We start from the raw sequence: 26,652 nt of genomic DNA, 5'->3' as shown, positions 1-26,652 counted from the left end.
CCGTAGCCCACTCTTAATAATATACCTCATTGCATATAGATTTTAACCAAACTAACAAACTTAAACATTTTTGTCCCTGTAATAATGGCTCTATTATAAGATAATGCTCCCTACTATTTACGTAAATACAACCATGCATACAGCAGGACAGGGGCATAAACATGGATGTTTATGTATATTATACATACAATCATGAATGAACAGTGCCATCCTTGCAGTCAGTTAGCGCTGCTCCCACCCCCCTCACCTTTTTAATATACATTTTCCAAGCTGCCAGTTCCCCCCCCCCACCCCGAATGTTGACAAGAAATTGCTTCTCCTGCACATCACATAAAACACAAAATGGAACCTACCAACACTGTTCTAAGCTTTGGACAAAATTTTGTTTTATTGCATTTGTACCTTTCAGTCTTGATTAGTGAACAATAAGCTTTACACAGCATATGGCTGGCCTTATGAAAAGTAAGAGAACAATCAAGGCAAGGTAAATCATATCAGGAGGATAGTATGTAAATCATTTTGAAACTAGAGATTCGCGTTTGTTGAGTTACAAACGCAGAGTGGTTGGGCAGACAACTATTTCATTAAACACTGCCCAGTGAAGTTATGAATATTTTTATGTCAGAAGAAAGGATTCGAAATGTAATCTTTCCAGTATAACCAATTATTAGTTTGTTTTTAAAAAAATGCATCTTTTGGGGTATGATGCATTTCAGTAAACATTTTATGCACATGTCCAAGTTATTTCTGGTTTGATGACGTCATCAGTCAAAAAGGGGAAGTGAATACTGATTTACTTCGGAGAGGATACATGTTCATAGTGAAGTTAAAATTATTGGCTCTAGAACCGCTGTTTTTTGTGCCTGGCATTTCTCACTAAACACTTGTCTAAAGTAAAATGCTTCTACTTTCGAGTTACATATTCAATTTTATTGCACTTCCGGTAACACTGGAAGTCAAGGTCCAGCGGTTTTGTGCCAGGGAATTTAAAATGTTGCTAAAGGCACCTTCTACAACCTCACGAAAAACGCACACAATACTCGATTTAGTTCAAACGATATAGCTGTACTTCTATAATAATTGACAGAGAGCAGATACAAATGATTCTTATTAACATTCAAATCATAGCAAAACAGTCCATTTATATTGCAGGTTTCTGACACTTTAAAGGAAAACACACAAAAAGAGTCATTATTCAATTTAACGAACAAGTCAGTTTGTTATGTAAGTCTCCAAAAAGGAGTTATCATGTGATATAAGGCAGCCACCCAACTTGCTTAGAACATTAAAGGAATTGTACTTTACTGAATTCATTTATTGAATCAATATATCATGAAAGGCAATTTGTTTCAAATTTTACAACATGAATACATACAATAATAACAATTTCAAAATACCTCAAGTATTAAATAATTCAACATCAAAAGTAAGAGAAAGCATTAAATTATTTAACATCTTAAAATAATATATCTATCATTTACTTCAAAAATATTATTTTATAACTCTAAATATATTAGAACTTTATTATTCCAAAGCTTTGCTTATATATAAGTGTTCCTCAAACATCCAAAGTATCAAAAATTACATGATTTCTTGATCATTTTGCCACGTCAGCTCGGCTGTTTAAAAACGATATGTGCTTAAAGCTGCCCTCAGGTCGACCTTGCAACGACAGAGAACAGTCAGAGACTGACTTTCAGGATCAAGCTGTGCCTGAGCTACGACCGTCGGGAACAAATCAGTTGCCGATTCCAGTTTGCGCTCAAAATAATTGACAGTCAAAAGAGTAGAAAAATTCTTCCCGACGAGCATTCCCGACGAGCTGGAATCAATCGCAGTCGACCTGTGTGAAGTTATGACATCATGCGCGCACCCGAAATCATCTAATTGTATTGTGATTTGCCGTCGCGTCGTGCGTGACGTGAGCATGGTTGCAATTATTCCGTGACCAGATGATGCTTGTTCTACAATAATCGCAGGATTTCTGAGTTTTGTGAGCTGTACCTTTCTGCTTGATACCGACGGTTCCGTTGCAGGGCAAGCAACTCACAGGTTGACCTGAGGGTGGCTTTAAATCAGCAGGTAGATTGCTTCATCAACAGATACTATAGAATTTAAATGATCAATGTGAAATCTTTTTTAATCTTCTCTCTTTGGAAATGGCAACATGAAGATTGAAAAGAAATTAAATGGGACACAAAGGTGCATTTTCATGGCTTACATTTTCTGACAAGGATTACTACCATATATTAACAAACATACCTTTGGTTTTGATTGCGAGTACTGTTTACACATACCCAAATGAAAGTGATAGATGGGTCATATATCTTGCATATCATGACTGATTGCTGGCATGAATTCTAGCGCGTCCTCCTCCTGTGGCGCATCCACTGGTTCTAGTAGCTCCACCCAGTACAGCAATGTCTTGGCCTTGGTCCAACTGTAGCCATTGTCAAACCTGACCACATCTAAAAGTCAGACAAAATTCACTATCACACCAAGCACAGATAACAACAGTCTACATTATGATGTAGTGAAAGTAAATACAGTCAAACGAATACAGGTCAACTCGTACGCGAACCAACTCGTACGCGACCAACTCGTACGCGGGTCAATTCGTACGCGAACCGACTCGTACGCGGACCGACTCGTACGCGGACCGACTCGTACGCGGACCAACTCGTACGCGGACCAACTCGTACGCGTGAGTTTAGACGATTGGTTTAGCTCACATGGACAGATGAAATTAGGTTCGGTACGGTAGGTCGGCATAATTTTACCTTTTCTGAAAGGTTGAGATTTTCAAATTAAATGTAGTTGATTTTTGAATCCGCCAGTGCTACTTACATTTGCGATTTTTTAGAGAAGAATTCTGCGTTTTTTTTGTTTTTTTACAAGTCCGCTTGATTGATTGGGAAGTTGTCTTCGCGATAACCAGTATGATTGGTTCCCGCCGCACCGCGCACTGTACAAAGAATGCATGATTGAATCGCTGTAACCTGTGTATGCCGCGGTACAATTGCTGGTTGGTTAGACAAGTAAAATGACAAGAAAACACCGATATTTGCGAGGTCTATTGTATAAAAAGGAGCTACTATAAAAAAAGGAATATAGCATCACGCATGCTTATACAGTTGTACGGACAGTGTCCGCCAGTTTTTTTGCTTGGGTCAAATAGTTTTTTAGCCCTAATTATTATATATCCAAAGAATATTTTGTAAAAAAAGAAAAAATGGGGAGTTGATTTTTATTTTTTGTTAAAATCAGAATTTTATATAATTTCACCGGAAATGCGAGGTTTCTTGGGTCAAATGCGATTTTCTTGGGTCAGAAAATTAATTTTTTGCTTGGGTCCGATAATTTTTTAGTCCTAATTATTATGTATCCAAATTATATTTTGTAAATTAAAACGATGGGGAGGTGAATTTCATTGATTGGGGCGGAATGTGCAGGGTTCGACCTCAACTTCTTTTGTTCACTAGCCAGCCGGGCTACTGGCCGGACCCACGGGCATTTCTACTAGCCCGCATTTTTTTCTTATCTCAGATACAAAATGGCGTATTTTCAAGCGCAATTCTGAGGGAATTTTGTTTGTGTTTTTGATTAACAGATCAGATAATTTAATCCTTTAAAACAGTTGATAATTAGACACAAATTAAAGGGGTTTCTTTTGATCTTCTAAACCCGCCGGTTCTTTTAGGACACCGAACCGCGAGAACAGATCCATGGTAGTCCAGAGCGTTGCAATTGGGTCAGTTTGACAATGGTGACAATTAATTGACTAACAGGTACATTGATTAAAAAAACACGAAAAATGCAACTTGTACATCGTTGCATTCATATATGGAATTAAATTTGACGTGACAAGGCTAAAGGTATGCACAAAACGATACAACACTCGTCTAACTACAAAAATCAGTTACTTTATTATCATCATTCACGGGTTCACTCCCAATCACACACAACGGTCACACATTGAACTACGGACTACCCGTCACACTATTCCCAAATTCTTCCCAACCATGCCAACCCAATCCTCGAAACCACTCCTAAAACGGCCCGAGTACGAGTTGGTTCGCGTACGAGTTGGCTCGCGTACGAGTTGGCTCGCGTACGAGTTGGCACGCGTACGAGTTGGCTCGCGTACGAGTTGTCTCGCGTACGAGTTGACCAATCCGCGTACGAGTTGACTCGCGTACGAGTTGGTTCGCGTACGAGTTGACCTGTTTCCAGTCAAACCTGCCTTAGCGACCCACTGTACACAAAGACCACCTGTCCGTAACGACCATTTAAAAATCCCCCGCTGACAAATCCCGTTACTTAAGTCCTGTATAGAAAGACCACCTGCTTAACGCGACCAGCGACCGCACATTTTGCTTCCGTAGGAATGCTAAAGTCTGTACAGAACGACCGCAAGCCATGAAAAGCGACCACAAAATGCCCTCTTGTTTCTGTACAATGGTTGATTCCTTACTCAAAAGAAAAAGCAAGAGCCACATAAACCACTTCAGAGGATTAGTAACTCAACCGCAGGATTTCCAGGACATTTTCAAGCTTAATCTGGGGCCGTGGTCGCATCAACAATGCCCCTATTGTCAGTGCAGCAGTTTGGATAGCTGAGCTCCATTCAACAAAATGCACTAGGCATGTGCATGACTTGTGACCTGTCAGTCTCGTCCACTCACATACTTTTGTTATCATTAAAATAAATTAAATTAAAATTCGTTTACATGTTTTCTAAAAATCAAAAACACACAACATACTCAAGGATTTTTGTTGTCAAGTTTATTGATCAACTTTATTTTTAAATCGTGAAAAAAAAGGTTTAAATTTTTTTGGTGCTCTTAATCGACCTTTGAGCTTTTCAGCAAGTTTGCTAGCATGTGCAATTTTGCACATTGTGTTTACACAACATCGCGTAGATTACATCTGCCCTGTAATGCCAGTTTGTTCCAATATTGCTTTTGAAAAAGAAAGAATGTGGCTCCATATTCTTCAAGCCCGAATCCTGGAAGGAATTATTGAAGTTAGCTTTCACTTCAAATGAAAATGGAGGTCATAACTTAAGTTGATCGTGTGATCGTCAAGAATCTTGGAAAGAGAAACTTCCCCTTCGTTGTACTTGTAGGACCCTACTTTTACTTGTGGTTGTGCAGGTATTGCTGCTCCAGTACAGCTAATTCTCACATAATATTAACATAAAATAATAAACACTTTTTGAAATCATTCACATTTATGACTTTTAATTTCATTTTTTTTTTTTAAGGAATAGTTATGTTTTAAACAAATAACTAAAAGAAAGAAGAACATACATGTACGTTTGGATAAGGCAGGTTTAGACTGTAATGACCCCCCGCATTAAGTTAGGGAAGCCAAAGGGAGGGCAAATATTTCCAACCTGTACAGAGAGACCACCTGTCTATAAAGACCGCTTTTATTGTTTCCCTTGAGCGGTCTTTCTGTACAGGTTTGACTGTATCTCAAAACCACGGACATATTGCTGGGAACTTTCTCAGTACTGAATGGTATGAAATTGCTGAATCTTGCTATAGGTAACACCCTGCAAGCATTGCTATTCCTCAAGTTGATTAGCTAACCCCCTCTTAATCTTGCCACATATAATGCAAGAAATGGATTTAAGATAAACACACATCCCTAGTTCTAAACTTCATTCATCACATTATGCATTATGCAACTGCCTGCATACTTTATTGCAGATGTGTAAGTTCAGCTTTAATCACATTGTTCAAACCAAAAAGGGATTAGTTTGAAAAAGTTCAAGAAAGCATGTAAAGGATTACATCATTTCTAAAACACACTAAGGTTGAAACAGAATGCATGGGAAATACACAAAATGCATCGAGTGAGTTACTTGCAGACTTTCTGTAAAACATTGAATATGAACCTCTACAAATACTTTCATGTTCAACAAAGCTAGCACAAATGAATGGCAAGGTTTCTGACAGTTCACAGTGTCAATGGTGGATGAGGGTTTCATCACTGCTTAAAAAGTGAAGTCAATAAGAATAGTCTGATAGACTGAGTAGAAATTGACACATAAAGCTTGTACGGCCAAAAAAAAAAAGTCTCCGGTTTCTGGTATGCGCGCGCGTCGTCGTAGCCATGCACGTCTGTAAACTGAAAAAGTTTTTTTTCAATGAAAGATAATGTCTCAAAACCGCCAAACTCACTGGTTTGACTGGAATCCTGCTGCTGCACAATTTTAACGAGTTTTTAGATGGGGTTATGATCGAGTATAAGCTTTATGTGGCCTCTCTGGACTCCCATATATTTGCACTAAGTTTAGTCGGGCACCATTTGCAGTCATCAGCTGACATTTGAAGAAAAAAAAAAGCCTCGTCGCCGGACTACTTTGGGGGCAAGCTCCATACCAGAATCCGGAGACCTTTTTTTGTTTTGGCCTAATGTCTGGATTTTGTTGCATCTGGCATACATGGACATCTTATTACAAAAATTTCACACTTTGAACAACTAGTTCTTGTTCGTTTGTTAGAGATTGCCTGGAGTGCAATTCCCACTGTTTGTCAGTCAGGATGAGAGAGAAGAAATGACTATTCTTACATGTTCCTGTTTCTTGTAAGCTGATTTCTCCATCCTCTGGCACCAGGTGACAGTTATATCGCTGCTTTGTCAAGACATCAAGTTTCTCACCATCATCAGCAATTCGTCTGATGCCAAACGCAAGGTCGTAATTTTCTGTCTTAAACTCGTATCTATACATGAAGGTAGGGTTTTCAAATGATCATCACATGACACTGGACTGACTCTCTAGGCTCATATGAGCAGCTGAAGCATGAGACATTTATGTTCATCACCCAACTGGACATTGAGCATATTGCCTGTCCATACATACTAAGGGGTTTCATCACTGCTTAAAAAGTGAAGTCGGCCATATTGAATTGAAAGTGAGGTAAAATCTTAATTTTTGGAACTTGCGAAGAGAAATGAAAGCAAGTTAACATATAATAAATTCCAGTCTGCTTCAATTTATAATTTAACATTCCTTAATGTTTCAAGCCATATTTCAAAACAAAAAAATGACAGTAAATGAAGGCTGCATTGTGCCTGCATAAAAAATCCGGCGCCCTCCCATTCAACAGTTTACAATTAATGAAATACATTTCGGGAACTCGACAAAAATGGCCAACTCGTGAATAAGGCCCATGGCCGATTCAAATAAGGCTCTGGGAGAAAATGACAAGATAGTTTTGAAAACTTATATATCACAATGCTGAAACTTGAAATGAGCAAAAGGTGACCCTTATAACTGAAAATGTGGCAATTGTGTGGAATGTTCACAGAGTATATGAGATGTGAAGACCTAGACATCAGATCAGATCCAAAAGCCAATCCCTGTAAATTGGTCAGTTATACACTTGTTACTGGGTGGTGATTAGTTGGGGCCCCACTTACCTTAGTATGCTAGCAGGCTTGCTAACCTGATACTTGAGTTCTAAGCAGCTAGCTCTAGACAGCTCATATCTCATCAAGTCCTGGCTGGATACATCTCTACCTTTAATGTAATAACTCTCAGGAACTTTACCACCCATGACAATCTGTAGACAAATAATCACAGGATAGAATGCATACAATCTGCAGTATTATCTAGTTACTTGAGTACACACTCCATGCTCTATAGTTTAGTCGGAAAAGGGGGTATCGTGCACCCTCGGAAATCAACTTCTAATCAACGTCTCTAGGTCTGAAAGAATGTTGCTATGTTAAAAAATTCAAAAAATGTCCCACGTATTGTTTTTATGCAAATTAGTAACGCCATTACCGAAAAATCTATTTTTCACTATATCTCAGCCAATATTGCAGATAACTGAACAAAGTAGGTGTCTAAACCCATGTTTTCAAGGTCAGAGATCACAATAAAACTATTCTGGAAGTAACCACATGTGTCTGTGGCATAGGAATATGCAAATTTGTTCCGCTAATAACAGAAAATCATGTTTTTGGTAAATCTCGGCCAATATAGCACATAACTACACAAGTAAGGTGTCTAAATCCATGTTTTGAGGGTCACGTATCATTAGAAGAACATTCACGAAGTAACCATGTGTGTCTTTGGCATGAAAATATGTAAATTATAAAGTGTCGATTTATAAGAAATTTGATTTTAAGCCAATATCTCGGCCAATATTGCACATAACTACACAAGTAAGGTGTCCAAACCCATGTTTTGAGGGTCAGGTATCCTTAGAAGACCATTCACGAAGTAACTATGTGTGTCTTTGGCATAAAAATATGTAAATTCTAAATTGCCGGTTTATCAGATATATGCGGCACTAATTTGCATATTCCTATGCCACAGACACATGTGGTTACTTCCAGAATAGTTTTATTGTGATCTCTGACCTTCAAAACATGGGTTTAGACACCTTATTCGTTCAGTTATCTGCAATATTGGCTGAGATATAGTGAAAAATAGGTTTTTCGGTAATGGCGGCACTAATTTGCATAAAAACAATACGTGGGACATTTTTTGATTTCTTTAACATAGCAAATCGTTTTCTGCATTTTTTCTGATCTAGAGACGTTGATTAGGAGTTGATTTCCAAGGGTGCATGATACCCCCTTCTTCCTACCCAACTACTATTCTTGTTTTGGCCAACAGCAGTGCCATAAAAGCAACTTAAAAAATATTTCATGTTCTTACAAAACCCATCAGCCTTTCAAAGATATGGCAGACACAATAGACAGACACTATTAGCTTGGTAAATTTGGGTAATACAAAAGAATTAACCCAACCCAAATAGCGCCCTCAAACTGCGTCCATCAAGGCTAAAAAAAAATGGGACAAAAGCGAACTGTTCGACTTTACATATACCATACATGTGTAAATAGAAAATACAGTCATCAGCCAAAAGAAAGACGGAGAGAGAACAAAAGGAACCAATAAAGAAAAACAATAGGAACATTTGGAATCCTTAAACTCATTAAAGGATGTGTTGCACTGAGTTCGCCAGATGTCAACAACTGACCAAGATTTCCAGCTGTCTCAACTCTAAGAAAAATCATTGGGACGGTTTCACATTACAAAGTAATAATTCTCCAGCATCCGTTGAGACCTGGACGCTGGTTAGCGTGATAATGCTGTCAGTGGATATTTGCAGACATAGGTGATGAGCATTCAGCACGTGAATCATACTACAACATCGATGAGACTTCACATCAATCAGATCACTTTGGCACAAGGAATACCATAATTCCGGTGAAGGGTGTCATGTTGATCCTTTATCACATTATTGAATTTTGCTTTGAGGTCAACCTGAAACTCTGGCACTTGCAGGAATTGAGATGAATTCACGAGGGATGTTGGTCATTTTCTAGCATGGGTGTCCCTTCCCACGACTGCATTTTGGTAAGATTTCTCAAGCTTGAGCAAAATGTTCAAGAGGGCTCAAAAGTCCTTTATTTTACAGCAAATCTTACTTTCATGGGAAAGAAAGGGTCAAGATGTTCATTGTGTAAGTAGGAGCAAAAATGACACCAGAAGTTGAATAAGGTCAGAAGCATTGCAGGAGTAATGACAATCACAAGAGCGAATAGCAACTACAATACACAGAACTCAACTAGTAACAGTTATGCGAATTGCATCATGCAATGTATGTACATGCACAAAACAGAAGTTACAAGAACTAAACAGAGAGCAAAATCCACAGTAATCATTTGTAAAACATTAATAAGAACTAGATTTGCAACAGAAATAGTCATAAGAACAGAAACAGGGAACTGTAACAGAAGCAATACTGGATATGAGAAATGACAAGGAAAGGATAGTAGAACCATTGCAATTAGAGGGGATATGAGTTGAAGCACAGAAAAGGAATGTAATGCTAATGTACTGCCAAAAGACTGACCTAAAATATATACCAGGGACAGCAACATGAATCAGTAGTAGTCTGCACACATTCTTACTTGATGTTGACAGTATGGATCCCCATCTGGCCCTGTTGCCGTGCCTCCATAATGGACTGGTAGATTGTCAGCATCTATGTATCTCAGCAGTACTTCCTTCCAATTACCTGCACATACAAATCAAACCGAAGATTCATGTGTTAACCTGTCTGACAATTGTCACTACATAAAAAACTCTCATCACATTTAAGCTTGTAAATAATGTGACCTCACGATAAGTACATAGAGTACTGAAGTGTGACGTCATTTAGAACCAGAAAGTGCAAAAATGAATGGAGTACACGCGCGTGTTGGTTCACAGGATGAATCATGCACTAATGTTTTTCACACACATTTTGTGTACGTGATGTATTCACTTCAGTATTCTATACAGAGTGTCCCCCCCCCCCCCACCAAAAAAAAATGTTACCTGTGACATTTTTCAGGATTGCTATTCATTTGATATGGTGACGTAGTTGTTAGCTTACAGCTCTGTGTATATAATCCTGATGCCTAACTATCTGGTCTGATCATGCCTGACCTGAGGTGGCTGCTGTATATGAGGTTTACTGAGTAGACTTCACCAGTATACCAATGCACATTTTTCCTGTCACGTTACATAAACTGTTTATGACTACTGTACACATTATCTTTCCTAAATTCCACAATGGACTTATTTAACAGTTTATGGATAACTTGAAAGATTTGACAGTTATGGAAGGCATTTTAAGCACAGTCACTTTTTTTTACATAAGTGGTTACTTTACTTGACTTGTGGAAATTACACCAAAATTGTCCAATAGAAACACAGCTCATTGTGTCTTTAGGGAGATTAACTCAGAATTCATCCACATTGAAGTGTGTTAAAAATAGTTAGGGAAAAAAAGGGGAAAAGAGAAAAACAAAACAAATGCAGTAAATTAGGCCACAACAGTCGATTAATTAAAGGTTGTACAAGGAAATATTTAACTAATGGAATTCTGCCCATCATCTTGGTCAAACTTTAATCAAGTCCAAACATGCCTTTTGTTGTTTTGACAGTCACCATTTTGCATGTGATCGTTCCTCTCAAGTCTTTATGCCTTGTAGTTTATGCTTATACCCAATGAAAAACTTGGTGACACAGTTTCAACAATCCACATTTTGTTTATGACACTAAATGATGTAGTATAGTTCCTACAAGCCGAGAAGAGCGAATTAAAGGGAATATACAACATTTGCAAACATCGAAAAATAAAACTACCAAGTTTTTGCGAAATACCTTAATAGGATGTTGGTAAATGACAGTCTAAAGCATCCTGTAAAATTATGGCACCTGGTATACTGTCATTTTCAAGAAAAGTGGTATTTTTGTATCAATTTCCAACGCTGATCGGCCGATCAGCGTTGGAAACAACTGGCTTTTTTTTTCAAATACTGGCCCCAATTGACCATTGCACTTGTTTGCAATCGATTACAAACCTATGAACGGGTACGAGCCAGCTAGACTGGTTCCCTGACCTTACAATTCCCCAATGTATGTAAACTGCTCTGTTTCTTCTTATATGGAGTCAGGGAACCAGAATACAGGAAAATGATCGTTTTTCTTGGTTTTTATAGCATTTTCGAACCCAAAACCTCAAAAAAGTCAGTGTAACTATATTTGCTTTATATTTCCAACCCCCCAATTCCATCCATTTCTGAAAATTACAGCAAAAGCAAATGATGTATATTCCCTTTAAGTATGGGCTCCGTGCACAAGTACCCCCTCAATGGTAAGAAAGGGAGAGTTGGGAGAGACTACTGGGAGAGACATTGGAATGCATTGCTGATGGTGCCTGATGCTCACGTGGAGATACAATGGCTTCGTGTCTTGAGATTGTACATATCAGTACTATCACCGCTATATTATAAAGAAGGGTATGCGTGTTTTATTATATGTATGGGTGTGTTCACGCGTTGCTTGACCGTGAAGCGGGCGGCAGGCGGCGAGGCAAAGCCTCATTCAAAATTGTGCTATACCCGCACAACCAGTACATGCAAATGATGTGTCCCGTCCCTTGACTCTCGAAAGTGGTAAAAGAGCGCCCTCTCTTGTTTGCTCACAGAGCCCATCAATCACGAACCATAAACTTACTTCCTACGACGTTGACTTTCCTCCTTGTATATTCCTGAAGGAATGGCTTGACAAGAGAATAGGCTAGTGGGAAAAACTTGGGTGCATTGATAACAAAAATCATCTTTAGCGTCTCAGGATAATGCTGTTCAAAAAGTGCTGCACACTGAAAGAGAAAAGAAACATGACATTCTTTAGTGCCTTGTCTGTTCATTCTGGTATAGTGTACATGCAATATAAATATCACTCAGTTAAGATGAACTCCTGGCTATATATATGAATTATGCACATTTCTAAAGGAAAACAAAAAAACTCAAAATGAACACAAACAGGAGAAACTTTGGATAAAGATATTCTATACTTGCTTTTATGACTGTGGCAACCCAAAAAAATTGATTTTCAAATTGAATTGATAATTTTCTAGCATTACATTTGTTATGAGTTTTCCTGTTAGTTATCGAACAAATTCAACAAAGTGTACATGAGGTGTTCACATATATGCGAAGCAGTGTAGCTTGTGTAAACAGTTTGTATGAAGTATGGTAAACAGTCATTTTTCAGAGATGCCACAAGGTCTGCTTGAAAAACTGGAACTGGGTCTGCTTGAAAAAACTGGAATAGTTGCTTGAAAAAAAACCGGAACTTTATTTTTCATGAAAAAGCCACTCCGACACAAAGTCCCCGTTTCTCCAAGCCTTTCCATTTATTTTTGCTTCTATGGCCTTTAAGCTGTTGGTTCATTCAATCACTTTGAATTTGTCCATATTCCTAATATTTATTCTGCCTACCCGAATTTCCAGCGTAATAATATAATATTCGACACGAAACATGCACGATTCCACAACACTGTCGGTGTACATGCCCTTTGCACTACGTGATGTGCGCGATGAAAACATGGTTGGTACCCGTTTTTTTTTTGTATTCACATATATCACTGCGATCGGGAACCACCGATAACTGAAAAGATAGACTTTATTTCCACGCTGAATGCGTTGTGTGCTTAGCACGCAACACGCCCACAGGCAGTGCAGCATGAGAGGCGCCGTTGTATACTGCGTGGAAGTACGTTGGCCGCCTGTATAGCATGCAGGCTCGGCAACAACAAAGACTTGTTTTGTAAGGTTACTTCAACAAACAACGTTGTGCTGTGCGTGCGCAATTCTTACAACCATAGTGTAAACCTGGAAGCGCTAATGAGGTAAAAATCAACGCATTTCCACAGTTTTTCTTCTCTTTTTCCATTTTTTTTTACGGTGGGAAAAACCGGAATTTTATGAGATTTAAAAAGACCTGGAATTCTGGTTAAAACCGGAAAAGTGGCATCTCTGATTTTATAGACGGGACATGTGGTCATTCTAGACCAATGAAATTACAGTATTCAAGACACAATAAAACTAGGCCGAAAGAAAGAAATGTTGTGTTTATTTAATTAGGAGCCACGATAAAACAAAAATTGTCTTACATAGAGTCGGCAATGATTTTTTTTAAAGTAAGTTTGCGAGAAGTCCCACCACAATAGCAAAAGTAGATAATAAAGCAGGACAAGTTCTTTTTGAGCTAAGCAAGACAGTTCTTATCAGAACTAAATCTACTGAGTGCCAGTAGTTACATGTTTTACCACATGTTGTTAACCCAAACCGAAACTATATCTTTATATTAATATTTTAAAACATACCCCATTGGAAAAATGTATACAAAGACTGCCATGATGCACAGGAACATACATTTTAAAAAAATCTATAAAAAAAATAACAAATCCCGATCGACCAACCCTTCATTTTTCAGATTGTCATTACAGTGACACCATTGACAAGATTGCTATGGGTTTTGCAGTTTGGCTTTTCATGGGTACATGATATGGCTGAGTTTGGATTCTCTTGTTATATTATGACAAGTATTTTGCTGATGACAGAGTACACTGTTTGAAAGGTTGAGTTAAATTACTTTATCTGAACCACATTCAACCAAAAGTAGGTACACACTGCTATTGCCAAACTCTGGCAACCCTGATGGTTGATTGCAGTCCAGAGTGTCTGATACGTACATGCTGCTTAGGGATTGCATTTACACGTACCTGATTGAATACATCAACTCCTGGCTTCCACAGATGATGTAATCCTAGATTCTCCAGGTCTGCTATGTAAATAATGCCATCAACATGTCTGCCAAGCTGAAAGGTCAAACATGCAAGCAAAGTATCATGGGGTCAAATCATGGGATCATGATCATCATCATCAAATAAATAACAAACAATAACTAGAAAGCACTGAGAGAGCGCAAACCTCCGCCAAGGCTAAACAATTCCCCGCCATATTGTCAGTACACCCAAAAGAAATACTCGCATATCCACTGCACTTGTATATGTTAGTATACAGGCTGGTCACCAACTACCAGAAAGCACTATGGATTACACCGTATAACTGCCAAAGCTTGTTGAAGTGGTTTGATAGATAGGTTGACCTGACAATGCACCAACATGAGGCCAGTTTACAGACCTGTTATAACAGATTTGCATCAATTGCCTGTGTATTTCATTGTCTGTGTATTGGCGTGGGCGGTGTACTGCAGTGCGTTGTATTGGCATGGGCGGTCTGAACAACTCGTGAACGCAGCACATACACACACATAATGGTGAAGAATCCTTTAGAAAAACCTGGATCCAGACCCACATCCGGATCACTTCCAAATCTGATCAATTTGTACAAATTTTCATGAAAATCTGTGCATAACTTTTTGAGTTATCCTGTTGTTATAACCAACCAACCAAGACACAAACCAACACCAAAACATAACCTCCTTGGCGGAGGTTATAACAATAAAACTGATGGAACTTCTACCAACATCCCCAAAATGCTTGGGTGTAACCTTGGCTAAAAATCACGTTTCCATTTATGGTTATCTTAAAAATGATACCATGCTTGTTTCAATGTTTGGACTACAGCATATGTTTCAACCAGGAAATGAACAATCACATAGACATATAAAAATGTTATGGGCGTTAAGCACTGAAATGCAAACTCATAGAAAGATTACTATGTGATTATGCTTCAGCAATTTTGGTAAATATGAACATTGATTGTTACCAGAAAGTGAGTATTAACTTATCTAAGAGCAGCTGCAAACCTTAGTCTGAGAGGTGAGTTTGGAGCCCTGCCACACTCTTACCTTGAGTGTCTGTTCCTCCATCAATCTATACAGCCTTTCAACAATAATTATATTGTGCTTAATGATGTCACTTGTTTTGGCCGAGTACAGCAAACCTGCAACAAAAACATACAAGGCAGAATGGTTTGCTTTTGGTTATTACATTAGCAAGCTAAAACCCTGCTTTGCTAATTGAACATGGTTTATAAAGTGTTTTTATGTCTTCTACTCTAGCCAGAAGCAGCATGAAATACAGGCCATTGATGCAATACAGAATGCAAACACAATCAATGAAAGAACTACACATGGTTCTTACCCATGTCTACAGCGATTCATATATTGTAAAATTTCATCAACGTAACTCCATGTGGATTTGTACATGTAATGATAATGTCTATGCCAAGACTGGTCAACTCTATTGTCACATCGACATGCCCAGACATGTCCAGACATGCCCAGACCTTTTTTTCAGTCTAAAGTTGATTGGTTGCTTATGGGCTCTGTTGAGAAAAGCGCCACCGCTAATTAAAAAGGGCATGTAAACGGTCAAGCGTTGGCAAGCCAAATTGGGGGAAAAACCATGGCCGGATAAGGATGGTGAGGGCATCTTTTTCGCTTAATAATAGCTGTTTATGATTGTTTATAGTATAATTCCAATAATTAGATGATTGATTCTTATAATGAGAGATTATTCAGTTGTTAATTCGGGTTCAAATCCTTCAATCACAAAGTGTCGGAAATACACGCATGTAACGAACATCGATCCACCATATATATTAGTGAATGTACATGTGCATGTCTTTAGGTTTTCGACATCGTGTTTCTTGCCCTTGTTTAATTGTTTCATTTTTTCCTTGTTATCCTTCAGAACGGGCTTACCAGTGCCAGGGTTAATGGGCTTACGGGCTTATGATGAGCACTCCTCAGTGTTTAACAAGGGCTACCACGGTGCTTACCAGGGCTTTTCATCTACATGTACTGTGTACTTTCCATGCCAACAAGAACTTGATAATAAATACACCGTTTTCTGCTACGCCCAGTCTCTCCACCGGTCATTTCCTTTCCCCCTTTGCCATTCCATAACAGGCTCCGTGGGCCAACAAAGAGGGCGCCCTTTTACCTAGCAACGACATCCCATGGGTGGGACATTTAGCTGGTTGACGTGCACCGTTCCTTGTGCGTGACGCACGTACACCAGGGGATTTGTATTATGTACACGCAGTGGTACAGCCGCGCATCATGGCAAAATTACAGTCAGGCAACTGAGGCAAGATGGTGTTGGTCGGTCACCCCCAACTGTACTTTCTTTCCCAGTGAGGGGGTACTTGTGAACGGAGCTGATAGTCTAATGATACTGCTGTTTGTATCAAATTAACTTGTGTTCAATAACACCAAAAAAAAGGAAAAGAAGAGAACATATTGCAGCAAAGTATTGTCCCGTCACCGATTCTCTGCATATTCATCATGAGATAAATAGTTTGGAAAATTTCATCCAACTTTGTCCCATGACAAAGGCAGGGCTTTTGGCCACGAGTCTTTAACCGTGGCAAGGTGGCATTGGTTCAAAATTGATTGACAGACAACATAAGGTCTTATGCAGCAAAACGGCAATTGGAAATGAAGTGGAGACAGCATACTATCATTACATACAATTTTTAACCCCAACTCCCCAGCATGATTTACTAGGAACCATATCCATCCTGGCAAATTCCAATCCCATATGGGAAACTGAACACACATATTTCTGACTTCGTTTCTGGAGGTGTGCCAACCCAATGTAAAAGACTGTCAGTTTAGGGGTACTGTACCCATCCTGACAGATTCCAACAAAACATGCTGTTGGGGTTTGATGGGTTGAGTTCTGTTAGGGTTAAGAGACTACAGAAATTAACAAAGAGTTCTAAAAATAGAGAGGTAGATGGATGGCTGGTGAATCCTGATTTGAGTGTAATCGCCCACTCATCAGCTGGCTAGAGCATTATGAACCCTAGTCAGCATACCTTTGGTATCACTTCGGCCTATAGCATCTATACATACTGGGCTGCCTTCCTTATCATATCCACACATACCACCTGGCCAATACTTCTTCAAAACCTGAGGGATAAAGACCACAATTGAGAAAAAGGATAAATACCAAAAAGAAACCACTAAAAAGATGCACACCTCATAGTACTATAAAAACAACTACATGACATGTAGTTGTTTTTATGTACTTGGTGCCAATATGGTCAGCGGCAGTTAGCCTCTTAAGACAGAACAGAAATCCCAAGTTTTTATGTTGCATTGTACATGGACAATAATAATAATAATATTAATATAAACAATAATACCAGAGTCTTATATAGCGCAGGTGTCTACCAACAATTAGGTACTCAAGGCGCTGGAAATACAATGAACTAGATGTAATATAAAACATCCAGGACATAAACTCTATCTTGACACATGCAGGTACCTAAGATACCCTGATAATATTCAGGGGAGTCAACAGCCTAACAGATGTCATATTGTAGCGCAATGCATGCAAGATATAGCATGGCTGTGAGGGTGTAATCCCTTACTGATTGCCAGCAATGCCTGTGCTTTCACACAGGGTGCGGGGACACCAGCTTGCAGTGCACGCCCTAAGATGGCTGAGATTGTTAGGTGGAGAAACATGGGCCAAGGTTCCATAACCTGAAACCAAATTTTGAAACCAGGGTTCAATTTCAAGGATCTGCAGAAAATACAGATGAGTAAATTTGCAAGTAAGCTGGGAAGCAGCTACAAGCAAGCTGTGTGTGCTAGTAAACCGTGTCTGTGCTTAGGAAACATTGCTCGCAGAGCTGCAGCTCAATGAATTAGCCCCAGGCAACAGCACACCAACTACAAATACTATGTGATAATCAGCAGAGGTTATTAGAGCTCTGTATAGAATCCAATTATCAATCACAGTCTTTGTTTACAATAGCAGTCAGAAGTCGCTAATGTGTCGGAATCTGGCTTTTTAACTCTTGCAGCTTATGGTGCATGTGGTTCTCTTGTAGTCAATCACATATCGTAGCAACCTCATAAATTGGAGCAAATACAGTCCATGAAGATGAGGATGAGTGAGAAGAAAGCTGCAATACATTCATGTATGGCTCACCTCAGGAATATCCTCACTGGACAATTTGGATGTCTGCATCTTGCTCTTCCATTTCACATCCTGTTCAAGTAATGACACAGACCTCATGGCGTTATGCTAGGAATACAACATGGTGGGAGGACAAGTACCAGTAGTGTGAAATAACCTTTGCTGAGGCTATAACTGATTTGACTGCCTCCGGACGTGAAGTGGGGGGAAAAAGTCAAAATGAAAAAATTGTAAAAAGCTCTAAATCCTTACAAATAAAAAGTGTACCTATCTATGGATTTGCAGATTAGTATAATAATGAGGCTTGGCCTCGCCGACTGTTGCCACTTTGCAGGCATGTCACCCACTATTTTTAGGCGATCAATATACACATACAAATACAGGTACACCCAAATACACGCATGTTCACCTTTTGCGCTTTATAGTATAGAAGTGATTAATAAAAGCCTTAATGAACATTGGTTGTGAAAGTGGATGTCATGTCTTCTATGAATGACCCTATACCGGTATGTGTTCCAAGAGGATAGAATGAAACAGAACTCCAGCTTTACCTTAACTAAAAGAGAAAACCATTATACTCACACTCCTGAAAAGAGTCTCGCTAGATTTCAGGTCAAACTTTCTAGCTGAAATAAAGCAAACAAGTTCTTTCAAACCTCTGTTGTCGTGTCATTGTACAGCATGATCAATTAAAAGTGATACTGTGCTCACAAGTCCCCGGAAAAAAGAAATCATGTGTTTCAATTTTGTTATTTTTTACTAAAGATCAAATTGGTATTTCAAGCCTAGATGCATGTTACATGCAAGTCTGAATCGTGTTTTCTGAAATGCAATAAGACTCAAGTGTGATTTGAAAAGATTACAATAAAATTACAGAATGATCAGAAAATAGGCCATGATGTTTAATGTCAAACTCTGAAGTAAATAAATTTCAAAAGATATTTTCAATACAAATGAAATTTCAAAAGAATACCACATTAAGTGTTATATCCTCCTACATAATAACCAAATATGAAGTACAATTAGAATTTCGAGAACTTTGTAAAAAGAACAGGTTTACAAATATTCCAGGAAAAAAATGCCCAGTCCATATCATTGGTTCTTCTAATGGTTGATGTACTAAACTCAAGAAGCTAGATATGTGACACAGAAATGTTCCCGATACTTTGTCATGACAAACCTCTAAGGAATCGAAGTAACACGTGATCATCATGGTAGTCCTGCACAACATCCCCAACGTTGAGTCTGAACTAATAAAAGAAGACAAACAAATACACTTGAACAGTTTGCTTGTCTGAAACAGAATGATACAAATAGCTGTTGCATTGATGAACTGAACCGTATGGGTGTGACATTTACACATCAATGTACATTTTCCAAAATGTTTAAACAGAAGCAAAATTTGATAATTGAACACAGTTGTGTTCGGCATTTCTGTTGAATTTTACCAACACCACCTGGGTACTTGATCACATCCCCGGATGTTTAGGCTTGTACAGTTTAGGAATGGCTGACATACAGGTACACTATCTAATTTAGAATGTGTTTGGCTGTTTTGATAGACTGTTCAGTGTCTCTCCTACATGCGAATTCATAACCTCTCACTCTGTCAGGAAGAAGCCTTGGTAAAATGCAGGCCTAACATTGAAACGTTTCAATAGTGCATAGTGCAATAGTGCGTGAAAGATTTGTCAAATTGAAATAGATTCACATGACACGTATATATACCGGTATGTACATTCAGTGCGTCAGCACAAACATTTCTTTTGCATATATAAAACATGTTTAAGTACATGTCCATGGTTTATGCATTAACTTTGTGAAGGGATACAGGAATACATGGATATGTTAATGGCTAAACTAATAGCCCCACTTTCTTTCAAGTTGTCCATACATGTGGGCTGTAGTGTACACATGTCGATACCTAAATTAGACCCGACTGCACCATTTAATATAGGTCTTTAGCTCTTCAGTGTAAACAGTTTTGTGTTTGTGTAGTGCTGGTCATGATTAAAATAACTGCCATGACTCTCTTTGCACTGCAATAAAAAAAAACAAATGGGAGAAATATGAGGGTAGCTATCATACGTTGAATTGTTACAGTTTCATTTTGTCATGAAGAGGAAACAGATATTTAGAAGAAAAATAAAATGAAGCTTAAAACATCTTGTTCATTTTAAATAGGACGATCTGCACAAAAATAATGTCTCTTATAGTCAGGCAGATTGGCGCACAATATGATGGAATTGTTCATTAGATGATAAAAGCATGACATTTGGCACACAGTCAGAGTATGTCATGGGAAAGATATTTGGCTATAAGGCCATCGCAGACTTGTCCTTTGAAAAAATATATCACAGAATAACATGCAGTGGCAGCCATTTTGAATCTTTTGGCGATGGCCCTAAAGCCAAATATCTTTTCCATGACATACATGTACTCTGACTGGGTGCCAAATTTCATGCCTTTATTATCAAACTGAACAATCTTATCACCAATCTGATGTACTATGTATATACATGTATGTGTGTCCTAACCAAACAAACATTAAAGTTAATTCATATCAATTTGTTTAAAAACATGATCATTTAAGTTCTAAAATCATCCAGAAACTAGTTATTGCAGTAAACAATGACGTGATACAGTTACTGGGGGACAAGCTACATGTACAGCATTTACAGGTCGATTCACACTGTACATGGTAACAGGACTCCGCTCAGTGAATACAAAATGAGAAGTGTACACTGTGCATGCACATACCGCAGGGTCAAGCGATCAACTGATGTGCACCATGCATGACTACATAGTGTAACAGGATGAATTTGGATCGTAGAAAATACCAAACAAACATCGATGGAGAAAGAGAATTTCTGCAAATTAATTCCCAGAATGTGATCGCTCTTCTCTGTGTTTGTATTTTCCGTTAAGTATAACGAGATTTTACCACTCGGACTTGATACACCGCAGCGTTTTTCTACAAAATGGTCGGCCACACTGAGCACGTGCTTTTCGAGTCCCACCTTGCACTCAGACTGCATGTACACTTTCCTGAGCCGCTTTTACCGACTCGCACTGGACTTATCGTCTTGCGAAAAGTGGCCTGCTCAGTTTTCCTGGGCACCTGGTCAGTTTTCCTGGGCAGCAGTTGGCCAGTAGAAGTAACTGCTGGACTCAGGAAAAGTAACTGAGTGGAAAACGTCCCAGGCTGTCCGCACAGGACTTAAAATGGGAAAAGTACCCATTGTTTTGGTAAGCTTTACCAAAATAAGTCCAGTGCGGACAGGGCTTTAGAAACCAGAGTGATTTTTTTTTAAATTCTCTGCCCCGCATTTGACCCATCAACACATGGGTAGTTATGAAATGATGGAGCTTTGTTACAACTGATAATGTAATAACCAACGGATAACGTATCACCAACCAAGAATGTAACAACAATTGACTGATAGTGTAGTACATTCTACTACACTATCGGTCAATATCAGTTAGTGCTACAGTATTCGGTCAATTGTTGTTATATTATCAGTTGGTGATACATTACCCGTTGATTGTTACATAATCAGTTGTGACAAGCTGGTCATGACATCGCCCTCAAAACCTTAACAAAACTTCAAATAATTCTGCATAGTTTATCACCCATGTGTCAATGTCTACTACAGTGCAACATGCTGCTTTTCATTTCTGATAAATTGCCACACTTCTGTGTAAACACATGTAGACCCTAAAGCACCACTTAGCATTGAAGCAAAGTCAATGCCAGGTGGAATATACTTCTCATTCAAACAATTATCAAACCAGGAAGGAATGAGGAACAGTGTAGCACACTGCATCCCATACAGAAACAATAAGTATGACTGCAACATATCTAATTAGGACCCAATGTTCAGCTGCAATATGGTCAAAGGTATCGGTATTACCGGTCTTTACCTTTCTTAGTTTTTCTTGTTGTTTGCAGCTCAAGTTATCTAAAGTTCCACTCATAGCGGTAAAGCAATGATAGCCGGAGATACAGCCAGAATCACACCTAATACAGCCTAAACAATAAACACAAGGAAACAAGTCGGTTTGAAACAGCTCACACAAACAGTCAAGAAATATCATCAAAACAATATCAGTTGATTTCCATGTGAATCTATTAAAGTATTTATAAACATATCTGTTTAATATTGAAATGCTTACATGAGTGATCATTTCTCTCATCTGGTTAAAGTTAGCAGTTTCTTTTCCAAAAGCTAAAATAAGAAGCAAACTTTAATTGCTATAATTCTATCATTCATACTTTAACCCAAATATAACTCCCTAGGCCTTTTTGCTAGGAGGTAGCCTCAATCCTGCAAGATCCTCCAATTGGCCACACGGAAAAATAGCATACATGTATCTGGGTGATCACTGCCTGAATCCTGCAAAATCGTGCGGCCGTGACTGTCAATATGTTGGCCAATGACATCCTGGAGCAGTGCGGAAGATTTCAAGCATAATCCAGGCCTATATTTATGCACGGCCGAGCAAAAACAACACAAGGTCCGGCCAAAAACCATGACAAAGTGCATCCTACTATTAACTCAGTAACGCACTTTTGCCATGTAACCTCAATCCTCCAAATTCCTCCACTTTGGCAAAGAGCACTTTGAAGGATTCAGGGCGGTTAGGGTTAACGTTCAGCAACATTGAAGTTGGGCATTTGAAGGTAATCCATGTACCTTGTTGATGGTTCCTTGCTTTGTAGGACTCAGTGAGTAATGCCTAGCATACACAGAAGATTCCCACTCATACAAGCTGGTCATGAGATGCAGTCATGTGATGTACTGAAATCAACCAGAACATGGTAAGAACTTTATATTGATTTGTTTCTTGTAATCAATCGACTGAAACTATGCATTTACATCTACTTCATGTAATATAACACATTATTACATGGTTAATAATGGCGTCTGTAAAAGAATATCAAAGCAGAAAGATACATTGTACAATCATAAGATGTGTTACATCAGATAAAAAAGTTCCTCTATCAACAAAACAAATTCCGTATAAACAGGTGACGACATTTTTTGGCCAGTAATAAGGATTGAAAATACAAGGAAAGTAACAAAGGAAGTCCAAATTTTGCACAAAAAAGCTTATTTTACAGGATAAGATGAAAAAGCGCCAGATAGATGATCAAGTGATCAAGGAAATAACACACAAATCCAAGGAAACAACACACATATTCGGATACTGTATTAATTACAATGCTGATGATAGAAAAGTAAAGTAATAATGCTGATAATGATGGAAATGAAACATAACATCACTGTCAAAACAATATATTACATATACCGGTAGCAATGCAGGTGGCAGGTGGATAAATACATGTACATATGGAAGCCATATTAGTTACTCCCAACAGCGGTGGAAAGGTAATATATACAGTACTAAGTACTATCGCCAGACGATGTCCGAATGTTAAAAAAGGTGATAAGTTGGGTCCAAGTTACTTGGACCATGGAGCTTTATAGCTCCATGCCCGGACTAAGGTACGGAAGCTTGAATTGCCTTCCGGGATAGCGCGTTACCGTGATAATTTATCACAGAAATCCTGAATTCAAAGATAAATCCTTCCGCGATACCGCGTTACTGTGATAATTTATCACAGAAATCCTGAATTCAGAGATAATTCCTTCCTTGATACAGCGTTACCGCGATAACTTATCACAGAAATCCTGAATTCAGAGATAATTCCTTCCTCGATACCGCGTTACCGCGATAACTTATCACAGAAATCCGGAATTCAAAGATAATTCCTTCCTCGTTACCGATTTGTCTTTGAATTCCGGATTTCTGCGATAAGTTATCACGGTAACGCGGTATTGAGGAATAGGTATCTCTGAACTCCGGATTGCTGTGATAAATTATCACAGTAACGCGGTATCGAGGAAGTGATTATCTTTGAATTCAGGATTTCTGCGATAAGTTATCACGGTAACGCGGTATCGAGGAAAAGGTATCTCTGAATTCCGGATTTCTGTGATAAATTATCACGGTAACGCGGTATCGAGGAAGGGATTATCTTTGAATTCCGGATTTCTGTGATAAGTTATCACGGTAACGCGGTATCGAGGAAAAGGTATCTCTGAATTCCGGATTTCTGTGATAAATTATCACGGTAACGCGGTATCGAGGAAGGGATTATCTTTGAATTCCGGATTTCTGTGATAAGTTATCGCGGTAACGCGGTATCGAGGAAAAGGTATCTCTGAATTCCGGATTTCTGTGATAAATTATCACGGTAACGCGGTATCGAGGAAGGGATTATCTTTGAATTCCGGATTTCTGTGATAAATTATCACGGTAACGCGGTATCGAGGAAAAGGTATCTCTGAATTCCGGATTTCTGTGATAAATTATCACGGTAACGCGGTATCGAGGAAGGGAGTATCTTTGAATTCTGGATTTCTGTGATAAGTTATCACGGTAACGCGGTATTGAGGAATAGGTATCTTTGAATTCCGGATTGCTGTGATAAATTATCACAGTAACGCGGTATCGAGGAAGTGATTATCTTTGAATTCCGGATTTCTGTGATAAGTTATCGCGGTAACGCGGTATCGAGGAAGGAATTATCTCTGAATTCAGGATTTCTGTGATAAATTATCACGGTAACGCGGTATCGAGGAATACGGGGGTCAGACAAGTCGACCGTTGAGACAACTCGACTCGGGACAAGTCGACCGTTGAGACAACTCGACCGTTGAGACAACTCGACCGTATGTGCGATAAATGGAAAGACAAGTCGACCGTTGAGACAAGTCGCCTCGCATGTTTTGGGCCTAGTTTCAGGGATAGTACCGGGGATTTTTGACGGCGGCTGATCGCCGTTTGGGAGTGATGACACATGAGGTTTTTTTGTTGCATATAACAGAGCCGATATAGCGCAGCGTGATTGTTTTTGCCGGGCCTGTGCGCCCACTTGCCGCGCCGGTTGACATGCCCGCGTGCCGGGCCGGGCCCGGTCCTCGCGGGCAGGGCACGCCGGCCCAACGCGACGGCCACCGGATCGGATCGCCCTCTGTGCATCGAGTATGCCCGCGCCACGCCCGGGACCGGTCCTGCCACAGATTTTTGCAACTTTTTTCGCTCCACGTGTATACATTTCCATTAAGTCGAGCTGTCTCAACGGTCGAGTTGTCCCGAGTCGAATTGTCTCAACGGTCGACTTGTCTCAACGGTCGACTTGTCCTGAGTCGAGTTGTCTCAACCGTCGACTTGTCTGACATTCAGGAATACGTATCTTTGAATTCCGGATTTCTGTGATAAATTATCACGGTAACGCGGTATCGAGGAATACGTATCTTTGATTTCTGGATTTCTGTGATAAATTATCACAGTAACGCGGTATCGAGGAAGGATTTATCTTTGAATTCCGGATTTCTGTGATAAAATATCACGGTAACGCGGTATCGAGGAAGGATTTATCTTTGAATTCCGGACTTCTGCGATAAATTATCACAGTAACGCAGTATCGAGGAAGGATTTATCTTTAAATTCCGGATTTCTGTGATAAATTATCACGGTAACGCGGTATGGCGCGATGGCGGAAGGCAATTCAAGCTTCCGTACTAAGGCTAACCATGGAGAAATAAATGGGCTTAACCACTGACCATGCTGACTTTTTTACTCACCGACACCATTCACTCACGTCCATTCGGCTAACCATCGCCCACTCAACAAGTACCTCTAAATATTATAGTAGTTATGGCTAAAAGCGTATCCCCTGCGAACTTTGGGATCTTCTAGTCAGTTTGAAGAATTGTTGAAAGGATCGTAATTCGTGTGCTGCTAGCTTGCTGGCAAAAACGTAAACATGGGCCCGGCTAAAATAACATAGCGCCCTCTATTGGAAATATGCATTATTCGTGCGCGGATGTGACACAAGAGGGCGCTGTTTCACTGTTACAGCAATTTTGCGACGGGGAGCGCTATCTGGGCGCCTGCCGGGTACGGTCATGAATATACAACATATGACGTATGCGTCATGAATAAAACAACGTACACTAATGCCTGGGTCAATTGTACAGGCGCATACACGCATAGATCTATGCATACACGTATGCACACGCATGTAACCCCACTTGCGCCCGGCCGCCTGTACTCCACATGCGCCCATGATTTTGTACTTGGTTTTTTTTCTTTCAACAATGTAATGTACCCCACTTGCGCCCGCCTGTACTCCACATGCGCCCATGATTTTGTACTTGGTTGTTTTTCTTTCAACAATGTAATGTACCCCACTTGCGCCCGCCTGTACTCCACATGCGCCCATGATTTTGTACTTGTTTTTTTTCTTTCAACAATGTAATGTACCCACACAAAAAAAACAAGTACAAAATCATGGGCGCATGTG

At 39.3% G+C, this 26,652-nt stretch overlaps 1 protein-coding gene across 1 annotated transcript; it reads right to left on the bottom strand.

The window, feature by feature from the left end:
• Positions 1 to 359: 359 nt before the first annotated feature.
• On the bottom strand, positions 360 to 26,139 carry LOC119727002 (SEC14-like protein 2). The gene is made up of 14 exons (XM_038198871.1): positions 25,931 to 26,139; positions 22,973 to 23,077; positions 22,200 to 22,306; positions 19,456 to 19,525; positions 18,858 to 18,901; positions 18,288 to 18,347; positions 17,164 to 17,257; positions 15,185 to 15,279; positions 14,094 to 14,189; positions 12,041 to 12,185; positions 9,946 to 10,052; positions 7,435 to 7,577; positions 6,583 to 6,734; positions 360 to 2,468 (listed from the first exon to the last, which is right to left on the bottom strand). The coding sequence occupies exons 3-14, from the start codon at positions 22,251 to 22,253 to the stop codon at positions 2,320 to 2,322; spliced, it is 1,209 nt and encodes a 402-aa protein (XP_038054799.1). The 5' UTR covers positions 22,254 to 22,306; positions 22,973 to 23,077; positions 25,931 to 26,139; the 3' UTR covers positions 360 to 2,319.
• Between the last annotated feature and the right edge of the window lie 513 nt (positions 26,140 to 26,652).

This window comes from Patiria miniata, unplaced genomic scaffold (genome assembly GCF_015706575.1).
Source record: "Patiria miniata isolate m_02_andy unplaced genomic scaffold, ASM1570657v1 HiC_scaffold_2, whole genome shotgun sequence".
NCBI classification, from domain to species: domain Eukaryota; kingdom Metazoa; phylum Echinodermata; class Asteroidea; order Valvatida; family Asterinidae; genus Patiria; species Patiria miniata.
This window is presented reverse-complemented; position numbering and strand designations above follow the sequence as displayed.

Excerpts from the sequence above, each read along its gene's own strand:
- LOC119727002 (XM_038198871.1), bottom strand. The coding sequence starts at position 22,253 with ATGAGTGGAACTTTAGATAACTTGAGCTGCAAACAACAAGAAAAACTA. Across the intron at positions 7,578-9,945 it reads ATCCATACTGTCAACATCAA|ATTGTCATGGGTGGTAAAGT; the intron begins GTAAGAATGTGT and ends ATTTGTCTACAG. Across the intron at positions 2,469-6,582 it reads CTTACAAGAAACAGGAACAT|ATGTGGTCAGGTTTGACAAT; the intron begins GTAAGAATAGTC and ends TCTGACTTTTAG.